Genomic DNA, 13,122 nt, shown 5'->3' on the forward strand with positions numbered 1-13,122 from the left:
ATATCATAGAAAGGATAGGTGATGTTTCCAATCGGAAAAGGCGAAAAATAAAAATTAAATAAAATAAGAGCAAAAGGCGAGCTTAAACATACAAAAACATTGACATAGATCCTCAGATAGACATCGAAAAAGGAACAAAAAGAGCTATTTACCTTTACAATATTCCGAAATGTATCATAGCACTATCTAATTCTTTTTTTTTTTTTTACGAAAAAAGAGTTACATATCTCTTCGAGGCTAGGGAGCTATGCTATCGGTAATGTGTTTTCTTGCATCATATATAGGGATTTCAGCCCTTTCTTTTTTTGAATTTCAGGTTAAAAGATGATCTAAAAAAATAATATCATTTGATTCTTAATAAATGAATAGTCTCAAAACAACTTGATAAAAAAATAAAATTAAAATTAAAATTTTAAGTTATAATTTATTTTTAAAAAAATTATGGTATAATTTTGGTAAAACAATTTATTTTCTTTTTTATTTAAAAAATTAAATTTTATTTCTTTATTTTATGGCTTCTAATTTTGAAATTTTATAAGGTTTAAAATTATAATTATGAATTTTTTTAATAAAATGATTAAACTAAATATAAGAAAATCATAAAATACTATTGACTCATCGAATTGTAACTAATAATAAATTTTTTAATAAATAAAATTTAAAATTTTTATTAACTTTTTTGACTAAAAATTGATTTTTTAATTCTTTTTAGCATTTTCAATTAATTTATATACTATCTCTATAGAATTTTTTTTTACAAAAAATATATAAAATTATTGGAAAAAAGTGTACAGGAATCCACATAAATATGTTCGTAAAACTGTGATATTATGTAAACAGAAAAACTCCCGTGAGTTAGTCTCTCATGTCAATTTTGTGAGACATATATTCTATTTGAGTTACCAATAAAAAATATTACTTGTATGTCAAAATATTATTTTTTATTGTAAATATAGACATGGTTGATCAGTCTTACGAATAAAGATTCGTGAAACTGTCTCTTCACAAAAGACATACTATTTTTAAAAAGTCAATAAAAATCTATGAAATTTATCTCATTTTAAAAAAATCATAAAATTTATTAAATGAATAAACCTCGCTGGATCTAATTGAAATAATCACATTAATAATTATATTGACCGTATATTCAGTCTCAGATATTAATTGATACGTACAGTGTAATTGACCATTGCCTCAATTGGCTTCTTGGTCGACTATGCCAAACTATAAAACGTAAGGCAATTGGCTTCTTGGTCCACTCTGCCAAACTATAAAACGTAAGCCGCTCTCCTTTAAAAGTTTTGACATTTCTTCATTTTACAAACGGATTAGCAGAAAAGACCCATAAAACCTGCAAGTCAATATCTCAAATCTTGGAGGTGATCGCGTCTCTCCCTTTTTCCTGTGTGTTAATTCATGCTCGTATATCTGATTTCCTGTTCAAATGATTGTGCTTTAACGTGAAGGGGCCATGTTTTCTGAATTTGCAGCTTGAGAGGTTCAATTATTTGTGCTGTTAACTTTTTTTTTTTTATGGTAAATATTTGTAAATGGAATCTTTGATGGGCTCTTCCCGTTCGATGTATGGGGGATATTGAAAGTTTCTTGAAACATGAAATGGGATCCTTGAATTTTGGTTTCCTTTTGCGAAGGTGGGAAATATTTGTTTTCTCAAGTAATTGAAACAAGAGTTTGTGCCTAATAAATTGAATCGAACTTTCTTGGTTCTTTGAGTGGCTGCTATGTTGAATTATGTACTTTGAGGTATAAAGTTCTGGAATTTGGTAGAAAGGAAAGGAGATGGAGCAAAAGTAAAAGGAAGTAACTTTAAAGTTAAGACTGAAGGTGGAGGGGATTTATTTATTTATTTTTTCTGTTTATTAGTTCTTGTTATCTCTTTCATGATTGATTTGTTTGTGGAGGCTAAATAAAAATAAGTCAATTTGATTTTTTTTTTCCCTTTTTTCTGCTTACTTTTGAACCGGTTATAGAAAAAAATAGGTGTGGGATTTTGTTTCATAGTTTTGGGTGATTTCAAAACGGTTGGAACATGTTGATCCTCATGTGGCTTATAGAGTAGAATATACATTCATCAAAATCTCTTTAATGATGTTCTTACTTCTTTTTTATCCAATGTACGACACAACAAATCATTGCTTTCAACTCCCTTTTTGTAGAATCTCTTTGAACTTTCTTGGTGGAACCTTTTACCTCTTTCTTTGGAGTCGAATGGACTGCCTATAGTCCGTTTAGGTTGTAATATATGCTGCTGTATCTGCAGATACAGCTGAGAGACCTAAGAGTTGCGAAGATACAGCTGCCGAGCCCATAGTTTTCACTTAAACAATTTAAATTTAACGAAATGTAGGATGTAAGTTTCTCATAGGTTTCTATTTGGTCCAAGTTCCAACCATGTGCTTTTTTCCTTCTTTGCAATCAAGAACATTTTGTTGCTTGCAATAATTGAAAATAGAAAGATATGAATTGGGCTGGGGTGCAATATTTTTTTGTTTGACATATCAAATCTTTTTTATTCCCAGTTGAGACTAATCAAGCCGCTCTTCGCATGCCTTTGTAATTTCATTTATGCAGAGTTATCAGGGAAGTAGAGATAATACCCCCACAATATGGGTAACAGTGAATCATCACCTGATGAACCGTATGAAACTTTTACACGTCAATTGAATGTGCATGAAAATTACCCTGTTGATACCGACCATCAACCTCGATCTTCTGAACATGCTCAAAGTTCAACACACACAACTTATTCGCATCATCATCCGACACATTCTGGAGCTTCGGTTAATGCTAACAACACAAAGAAAAAACATCCTTCATCCATATGTGATAATTTCAACTCTTTGAAAGAGGTGGATCTTTTTTCCATGTTGCTAGTCTTGAAATTGAACGTGATTATTTTCCACCATGCCTTATGATCCCGAGAGTTCGTTTGAAAGTCTAAAATGACATTTGTTTGCCATGTTTCCAGGTTGTAGATGCGTTAAGGGAGGCTGGCCTGGAATCATCCAATTTAATTCTTGGCATTGATTTTACGAAGAGCAATGAATGGACAGGTTGACAGATATTCAGATAAAAGATGCTTCTTTTTTCAGTGCTTGTTAGCGAAGAAAATAATCTTTTACTTTAACCATGGTTTTAGGGAAGTATTCATTCAACAGGAGAAGCCTCCATTCGATTCATACCTCACAAAATCCATATGAGCAAGCCATTTCTATCATTGGACGAACTCTATCTTCCTTTGACGAGGATAATTTGATACCTTGTTTTGGATTTGGCGATGGTTAGTTTTCCTTTCATTTCTTTTTTCTTCATTGTTGGTAATATAGGTACTGTTTTTGTAACTATACTTATAAGCAGAAGCATGTTTTTTCTTACTAGCTACAACTCACGATCGATACGCATTTAGCTTTTACCCTGACCATCGACCTTGTAACGGGTTTGAGGAAGTTCTTGCACGATATAAAGAAATTCTTCCGTATTTGAAGTTATCAGGTACCTATTCACTATGCTGTGATGTTAGTTTAGAGAATATGGTCGAACTTTTTATCTGATGCGGTCGACTGATAGATTATTTACTTCTGTGTAAGTTCCAAATCTTAGCAACTCGTGGTGATTTAGATATAAACTCGTGGTGATGTTCTAATTTTTTATTTGAAATTTCAGAATTAGATAAACTTGGTTATTCTGTCTTGCTAGTATCTATATTAAAATATTTCTAGATGCAAATGTTTTTTCTTACATTATTGGATATCCGAATATTCTCTAGACCGTGAAATATTTTTTCATAACTTGAAAACTTATGCCCTGAAGATTGATCAATCGAATTGAATTATTTATGTACCTTTCTAAACAATTAGTGTGCATCACGTTATATTTATGGCAATTAACAATAATCACTAGCTAATATCAGAACATAATATACATATTTTACCATGAATTTAGAAAAGTATGACCTGTCATTCCATGTGAAAATAGATAATATTTGTTCTCGTTTTGACTACTTGACAAATAGGCCCAACATCATTTGCACCCGTAATCGATGCTGCAATTGATATGGTGGAGAAAAGTAATTTTCAGTACCATGTCCTCGTTATCATTGCAGATGGACAGGTTCATTTCCCTTTTTCTTTCTTGCTAATGACATTAGATACACACATTGCTCCCCACCGTTTGTTAAATCATCTTTATCGGGAATTAGGTCACTAGAAGTCCTGATACACCATACGGAAGATTTAGTCCTCAAGAACAAGAAACCATCAACTCTATAGTTGCAGCAAGGTAAACATGGTTTGGTAACAAGTTATTGCATGCTCTAACACATCTTCTTAAGTTTAGCTTATAACATGTTTTTATATAGTGAATATCCTCTTTCTATTATTCTAATTGGTGTGGGGGACGGGCCCTGGGATGCAATGCAAGGATTTGATGACAACATTCCTCAACGAGCATTCGATAATTTCCAGGTATTCATCAGTATAAGAAAGTGCTAACACTAGTTGATCCATTATCAGCCGTAAAACTGTCGAGCATCTTCTGTACTTGTGTCAAAACAGAAATAGAGTTTTCTTATATTGCATAAATGTTACTAAATGGTGCCGCAGTTTGTCAACTTCACAAAAATAATGTCAGAGGAGTCAGACGCGGCTAAAAAGGAATCAGCTTTTGCTCTTGCTGCTCTCATGGAAATACCATTTCAGTATAGAGCAACATTGACCCTTCAATACAAAGAGTAAGCCTCCAAAATTTTTATGAGTTTGTATCTTCAAAAATTGTTCTTTGATTCATATTTTGTTATTTTATTTTTCTGGATCCAGTTTAATTGTGCTTCCCTCAAATAATTTAAACAGCCTACATATTCTGTATTAAAAAACAATGTAATTTTAAATGAAGGACTTTAGAGTTTCATAACCCATTATTCTGTATATTATATATCTGAAATAAGTTATGTCCATTCTTGTGTTTTTCCTTTGTGAAGCAAACATAATGCAGGTTGTAGGAGACAAACTCTTCCTCCTCCCCGTGAAGTAATAGACCACGACAATGCTATAAAGTCACGTCAAGAATCAAAAAAATTGGAACCCATCGAATCAGGACCATCAACTGAGCAAGTGAACTTCTATCTCAGTTTAGATTTTATCATGTTATTAACATTCTCAATAATGTTTCATCTTACACTTTGTATTTCATATTAAGGTTTGCCCGATCTGCTTGACAAATCCGAAAGACATGGCTTTTGGATGTGGGCATTTGGTATGAGAACCTTTCACCTATCTTCGCTTATCTTAATTTATGTGTGTGTGTGTGGATGTATGTATATGTATACCACAATTTGAATGAAAGTCATCTTTCATTCGGTCACTTTTTTGGAAATTTCAGACATGCAGGGATTGTGGTGTCTCGTTATCTTTGTGTCCCATGTGCCGGGAGCCTATAACCACACGGCTTAGACTTTTTGGTTAAAGGGACAGCTTGTCGGCTGAAGGGCCAATTAAGACTGGATTCTTGACATTAAAAGTTAGTGAAAACAGGATTCTTGTAACACTCGGAGCTGTATAAGTTTATACCCAAGGTGTGCTTGCAGATTGTTCGGTACGTCAACCGTGAGAGTGGACATCCAGAGATTGGGAGTGAAGATGTGTTTCTGCTTGGAATTAGATACATTCTCTGCTTTAAGTTTTTGTTGTGATATATTTTGAATAATGCTAGGTAAAAATTTTAGAGTAGTGAAATTAGTTACTTGCTGAAGTTGAGATTTGTAAAGAGTGATATGATAAGGTTTCTGCACATTACTAGAGTGAAATTACGCTCTTGTACAAAGATGAATGATTCCTTCATTTGATATGCATCACAGAATCTAGTTGTTCTTTGTTTCACTCACAGCCGATATGATGCTTAACACGACACTGTGGTCAACCTCGGAGCAGATCCATAAATTAAAACGAGCTGGGGCGAGACTCCAAGAGGTGTGGCGAGGAGGTGGAACCATTAATAACGAAGAAAGTGAGCACACTCGGCGTATGAAGAATTGTACAAATATTTATCAAAATCTTCATTTGTATACAAATATTTATCAAAATCTTCATTTGTATGAATCTTCATTTGATTTTTTTTCTTTGAAAGGATGAATCTTCATTTGATAAAGTTATTAATCCAATTTAATTAAATTATTATAAAGCTATACAAATATTTATCATAATCCAATATATGAGAGCATATTAGAACTAAGTCTGTAATGCAACACATAAATTATGAAATTTGTTTGTTGAAATATTTAAATAATACCAAGAGGTTTTTAACCTTATTTTAGAACATGTCCACTAACTACTAAAGCTCGATATCTATATATACACTTATATATATTATATTATAAAAATATTAAAGCTCGCGAACTATCGAACATAATAAGCTGAGCTCGAGTTTGGCTCGAAAAAAATTTGAACACGTTCGAATTCAGCTCCAATTTGATAATTTCAAGTGTGAATAAAATATTTTTTGAATCGACTCGATTCGTTTACACCTCTAAACTGTTGANAATTAGAAAGAAATTGGGAGATGTTAGGATACGTACAGAATGTGACTAAATCCATAATATTGCACAGTGATACATGCATGGGTTTGCCCACTATAAATTGGCTCCCAAATGCATGATTCCGCCGAAAGCTGATTTTGAGGTTTGCCTACCCTCACAATTCACATGATAAATTCTATATTATCATTAATAATTATACTGATTATCCTTTTATTCGTTCTATACATATACATATATATAAATATATGTCTACCAACGGTAAGAAAATGAGTACGTGGTGAGATTAGAAGTATAAACGAATCAAATTAAGTTGAATATATCTATATGGAAAACTTTTCAGGCTTGAATTAGATGTACCCGATTCGAAATTCGAATATTTTAATTTTTTTGCTCAAATTCGAGTTTGGCTGGAAGTCTGGAAAGATTGGAACATGTTCATGAACTATTTGAACCAAATATTGTCTGAGAATAAATAATATCTTTATTTAATATATACTTATATTATATTAATAAAATATTAAAGATAGTGAACGGTTCATGAACTGTTAAATAAAATAATTTGGGCTCGACTTTAGCTAGGAAAAAAGTTCAAACATGTTCGAGTTTGTCTCGAATTTGATAATTTCGAATCACGGTGAATTATGATGCCTATTCAATTCATGATATATAGATAATCAGGCCTCTCTTTTTTGATATTTTATCAAGCCAATTTGTATTATTTATGTGAATAGTGTGGGGCTTTTGATGTTATAAAGAGCTGAAAAAACCAAGTAAACGAGTATATATGCATCGTATCTTGCTTGTTGTATTATTCTTAGGGACAAATTAAATAATTGTGATAATTAATGAGAAAACCATTATTATCCTAAGTGGGTTTCTACGAGGGGACTAAGGAATGTTTAAAAAAATATCCATGAAATATAAAAGTATAAATTATTTAAATTTCATGACAAAAGAAGAGAATAATTAAAAAAAAAAAAGAATTAGATTAGTCAAATTCCAAATTTAACAAATTAAAGTGAAAGTTTTGAAAATCGGGTCATAGGTCGGCTTCAATTAAGATTCTGATCATCTAATTAGTCAAAATTTGATCTTAATACAATAAACTTTTTTCCTCACATATAGTCAGATTTTTTTCTATTCTACTGATATTAGGGATGTAAATGAACCAAACCGTTCGCGAGCTATTCGAAGCTCGGCTCGATAAAAAGCTCGTTTGAGTTTGTTTGTTAATCATTTCAAACCAAGCCCAAGCTCGATTTTGAGCTCGAAAATTTAATCAAACCAAGATCAAGCCCAAGGATATTCGGCTCGTGAGCTCGCAAACATGTTCGATAATAGGCTCGCGAGCTCGAGCTCAGCTCGTTTAGGTGGCTCGTAAGCTCGAGCTCGAGCTCGAGTCGTTTAGATGGCTCGTAAGCTTGAGCTTGGCTCATTTGTTGAGTTGAAAAATAAAAATATTAGTACTAATGTCAATGGAAGGAATTGAATACAAGTCATGTTTGAAAAAATGATGAATTCACACAATTTAGTAACAATTACATTTTTAATCTTATTTGCATATCATTATACTAAAATGTTCTTTAAAATACAATAAATAAAATAAATTAACAGAAATACATCAACTTATTCTTTTTCCCTAAAAATTTACATAACCAAGTCATATACAAGTTGATTAACTTTACTATTAGTCTCTGAAGGTTAATTAAAAATTTTACATGCTAAATTGATATGACATTAGACATTAATCAATAATTTAAGTTAATTATGTCGAATTCATTTCATAATTATGTGTTGTCTTAGATCTACTATATTTAATGAATATTCTAGATGATTTTGGTAATATCAGTATATAATGAATATTCTAGATGTATGATTTTGGAATGTTCAATAATATACTGATTTATGTTTTTTAGCTCTTATTTGTGTCGTTTTGGTTATTTATGAATGAATTTACATTTTATGTCTGATGTAAAATTAGTTTATAGATATATTTAATTTTTAACAAGCTCAATTCAAACTCAAACTCGAACTCAATTCTAAGCTTATCGAGCTCGAAAACGAGACGAGCTCAAGTCATGCTTGTTAAACATGCTAAACAAGCTATTAATTAATCAAGCTCGAGCCTGGCTTGATTAACATGTTAAACGAGCTTTTAACGAGCCGAGCTCGAGCTTTTCTCGAGCTCAATAATTTCAATACAAACCGAGCTCGAGCTTGATAATAGAAGCTCGAATCGAGCTCGAGCTCGAGTTATTGTAAATATGGGTAGGGTTGACCCGTCTCACAAGCTTGATACTGCTTGGTTTGGTTTGGATCGTTTACATCCATAACTGACATGATGCCGAACATTACTCGTTTCATACTGAAGTTGAGAACTCACATGAAAACCAGATTAAATATGGAAAAAATAATTCACTTCATTAAAACCAAACTTTAACAAATTAAAAGAACAAACGTCGACTGATCGATTTTTAAAATTTCCCACTAGGAAATTATAACTTCTATTCTACACGGTCACATAAATTTCGGCCCCTATAATTTGAAACAATGTGGGCAAAAACTTGTGTGAGACGGTCTCACGGGTCGTATTTGTGAGACGGATGATCTCTTATTTGGGTCATCAATGAAAAAATATTACTTTTCATGCTAAGAGTATTACTTTTATTGTAAATATGGGTAGGGTTGACCCGTCTCACAGATTAAAATCCGTGAGACGGTCTCACATGAGACCCACTCAACAATGTGTTACGTTTGACTCAAAAGGCACATGCTTAATTCGAAGAGACGTTTCCTTAACAATTCAAAAATGTCTACCAAAAGACAACTTAAGGCAAAACAATATCGAACAGTCACTTTCATTAATTGTATATATATGAGTACGCCTATAAGTAAAGTACTCACACCTCTACAAATTTGTGCCACAATTTCATAGCACTAATTTTTATTTTATTTTCATAATTTAATCTATATGTATGATTCTCCAAAAACCCTGAAAATACACACACAAATTTATATATTTTTTCATGAAAACCCCATTATATAATATATTATGAAAGAGGTCAAGAAAGTGAAGAAAGGTTGGTTGGTAGTTCAAGTAGGGTTGGAGGAGGAGGATGACACTCAAAATGGAGGGTTTCAGAGATTTTCGATGCCGATATCTTATTTGTATCATCCTCGATTTCAAAGGCTTCTCGAGAAAGCTCGCGAAACTTTTGGCTATAGCACGGCTGGTCCTCTCATGCTGCCATGTTCCGTCGAGGATTTTCTTGATCTACGGCTGCGAGTAGAATGGGAATTAAGAAAATATAACTAACTTGCAATCGGCACGGCCGCTAGCGTGGTCGGTCATCGCCACCTTCCGGAGGCTTCTGCATAAGTTTTTCAATCTTGTCAAAACTTTTAATCCCACTTCAACGATAACATGTAGCTATAACACACACATATATAGCTATGGAGATTAGCATGCAGTTCGATTAGAGAAGTGAGATTCAAGTGTAATCAAAATATAGTCCAACAGTTTCTCGATGATGATGGATTTTTATCTGTGAGACGATAATTTAGATTTATATTTTGTGCATGTTGATGTATTTTTTTTCAAAGGCATGTGTGACTACCCCTCCTAAATGTTTTGATATGAAAAATTTTAAAATATATAGGTTCTATAGGATATTAAGCAAAGATTAATTTTTGATATTAATAAGCAAAAATAGTCTTATAAGTTCGATTATATAAAATTTTAGTCATCTCATATCAAGATTTCAGTGTGAGAAATTATAAAATAATTTGTGCATATACTTATCTTCATTTTTACCGACATTGTTAATGCCAGCTAGATATCATGTCATCAAGATCCAAAGTTATGTCACCACTCAAAAATGAAATATGAAAAAAAAAATTGTATTAAGGCCAAATCATTTTAAATATGGAGTTTTAATTGGAATGTAAATTTTATTTTCCTAATTATTTTAAATCTTATATAAGTATTACCAAAGAAATGTATATCACGGTCCCAATTAAGATGCCATAATTCTTCTTCGTATGAGTCCTAAGATGTCAAAATATTACCGCCGGTCTATGGTATATATAGCTAGGCATTCATGAATCTTTGGATGTATTTTCTTATCTACTACTTGGATTTATAATCAACCTAAGTATATAAGATACATATATAGTTTGAGGTTCACTTGGATTCATTGTATTCTCGAGTTTAGTTCAATCTATCACGATAATACGTCTAATCATCATTGCTATTTTGGTTTCTTTGTTTAAGGTCATCTCACGTAAAACCAATGATGATTATCGAATTTGTTAATATGCCGGATTGCTGATAAAGCGACGGAAAATGATGGTGTAACATCCGACATTGATGATATGGTTGATATCATATCAACATTTTGATGAAAAATTGTTAAAAATATTATAAATTAGTAGAAGAAAATAGCAATTTTGACTAGCAATATGAAGGAATCGTGTAAGTTAGAGCACCAAAAATATATTCCCCGTTTTCGATTGTTGGGAATATAACTGAAGTCTCACATTGGAAATACATGAGGAAAACCATGAGCTTATAAGTTGGAAGATATCTCCATTGATATGAAGTCATTTGGCTAACGTCCAAAAACAAATCCACGAGACTTAGGTCCAAAATGTACAATATCATACCATTATTTTCATTGCACAAGAAGTGGTATTGGGGCCATGATCTAGATAGAGCCATGTAAGTAGAATCTCCTGATACTTAAACAAAAGAGGTGGAGACTTCAAGTAAATATGTGATGAGATCGAGGTCGGTTGTGCTCCAAGTATTTCACATAAGACGTGCGCTCCCAACGCAGTGAATATAAAGGACCTCGAGGATAGCTAATGAGATTGAGGGGATGCTCTAGCCATGAGAAGAATGACGATCCTTTGTTTGAGATGATGATTGTTGAGAATACAATCAAAGTCAGACATTGAAAAGGCCATGAGCTTATAAATTGGAAGATATCTTCATTGGTATGAGACATTTTTTGTTAAACCCAAAAACTAATCAATGAGAGTTAAGTCCAAAGTGGACAATATCAAAGTACTGTAAAGATATGTGACTTCCATTGTACAATAATGATGGTATCATCAATATTAATTAAGAAACAATTACCAACTCTATATTGATATGTTTAAAGTATATATTATTAAAAATGATTTCCCAATCAAATTAATAATTAAAAATTGAATGAAAATTTAATAATTCCTTTGAAACTACAAATTGTATTACAAAAATTCACATTTTTTAGTATTTTATTAATTTATAGAGTTGTGGATGCGAATATGTTGTACAAATTGATTAATATAATTGAATAATAGTTGAGTTGGCCTTTCAATATATTCTAAGAATCTGATTTTAACATGTTATGGATTAACAACCAACCCATGAAGATCATATAAAGTCAATCCAGTGGAGTGGTACGTAAAAATATATATATATATATATAACAATGTGTGTGTTTTTTTTTGGAGAAACTTTAACACTGGAAAAATTTTATTTTTTTCATTGGTCGTTTTTGCCGTGATGTTGATGTGACTCTAATATTGAAATAATTTAACATAATGGGGTGCTCATGTATTACGTATACAATGTTATATCAACACTCTAAATAAAAAAATATTAAAGTTGCAAAAAATTGAAATATACACCACCAAAACTCAATTTTGACAGCATAAAAAATAAAAGTGTAAAAAAAAAAAAACAAACATGAATAGCAAAAATTGCAAATTTTCTTTTAAATATAATGTTTAACTGATCGAGATTCGAGATATAAGACCTTTTAGTAGATAGTTGAAGGTAATTTTGAAAAATAATAAAAAAGAATATATGAGTCGTGAAGTGAATCCTAATTTGTAAGCAAATTTTTATTTTATTTTTCTCATCATCGTATATTATATTATTATTAATTTATTTTAAGACAAAAAAACTCACCAATATTTTTTATATATATCTTGGCTAGTTTATTACATATAGATTATTTTTCTATGTGATAAGAATTNTTAAATTAATCTAACATAGATAGTTATCTATATATAAAATATAACATATTGGAAAAAAAATAGTTTTTGGTTGGCTTAAACTATCGGTACAAGTAATTTCGCTTTTGTTATTTTTATACCATTTCTTTAGTAGAATTTCGTATAAAGTTTGAGCCAATTACTTAATATATGGTACTTTGGACTAAATCAATAACTAGTAATTAATTAAATACATAAGATGAAATATTTCTCATGTCATGGTCAAATAAAATCCCCGAATATAATAATTTAATTTGCTCCATACAATGAATCCAAGCGACACTTGTGATATTGACCAAAAAAAAAAAAAAGAGACATTTCGAATTGCCATGGGATTTTTTAAAATCTATTATTATTAATGTAGATGAGTTGTTTTTATTTTTTATATAGAAAATTATGATAAAATTAAATTACATTCGTAATATTGTAATAAATATATGAGATTTTTGGCGGTTGAAATAATTAACGAGTGTCTGACCAATGATTTTTAATCCTTTGTCAATTACAAGTGTATCAATTTGTAAGCA

The 13,122-nt window shown here is 31.3% G+C and overlaps 1 protein-coding gene across 4 annotated transcripts; it reads left to right on the forward strand.

Moving 5' to 3' along the window:
* Window positions 1–1,229: 1,229 nt before the first annotated feature.
* LOC140974242 (E3 ubiquitin-protein ligase RGLG3-like) lies at window positions 1,230–5,892 on the forward strand. Of its 4 annotated transcripts, none has more exons than XM_073437597.1 (12): window positions 1,230–1,379; window positions 2,593–2,870; window positions 2,990–3,074; window positions 3,161–3,301; window positions 3,400–3,513; window positions 4,034–4,131; window positions 4,220–4,299; window positions 4,379–4,484; window positions 4,623–4,750; window positions 4,997–5,129; window positions 5,215–5,271; window positions 5,398–5,892. In XM_073437597.1, exons 2-12 carry the CDS (start codon window positions 2,628–2,630, stop codon window positions 5,479–5,481), a joined length of 1,269 nt encoding a protein of 422 aa, XP_073293698.1. In that variant the 5' UTR covers window positions 1,230–1,379; window positions 2,593–2,627; the 3' UTR covers window positions 5,482–5,892. The 4 variants fall into 4 exon arrangements, 3 of the variants coding, with proteins under 3 accessions (XP_073293698.1, XP_073293700.1, XP_073293699.1); XM_073437599.1 differs by lacking the exon at window positions 1,230–1,379 and adding an exon at window positions 1,539–1,675; XM_073437598.1 differs by lacking the exon at window positions 1,230–1,379 and adding an exon at window positions 1,711–1,845.
* Window positions 5,893–13,122: the final 7,230 nt, after the last annotated feature.

This window comes from Primulina huaijiensis, chromosome 3, assembly GCF_012295235.1.
Source record: "Primulina huaijiensis isolate GDHJ02 chromosome 3, ASM1229523v2, whole genome shotgun sequence".
Lineage (NCBI taxonomy): Eukaryota > Viridiplantae > Streptophyta > Magnoliopsida > Lamiales > Gesneriaceae > Primulina > Primulina huaijiensis.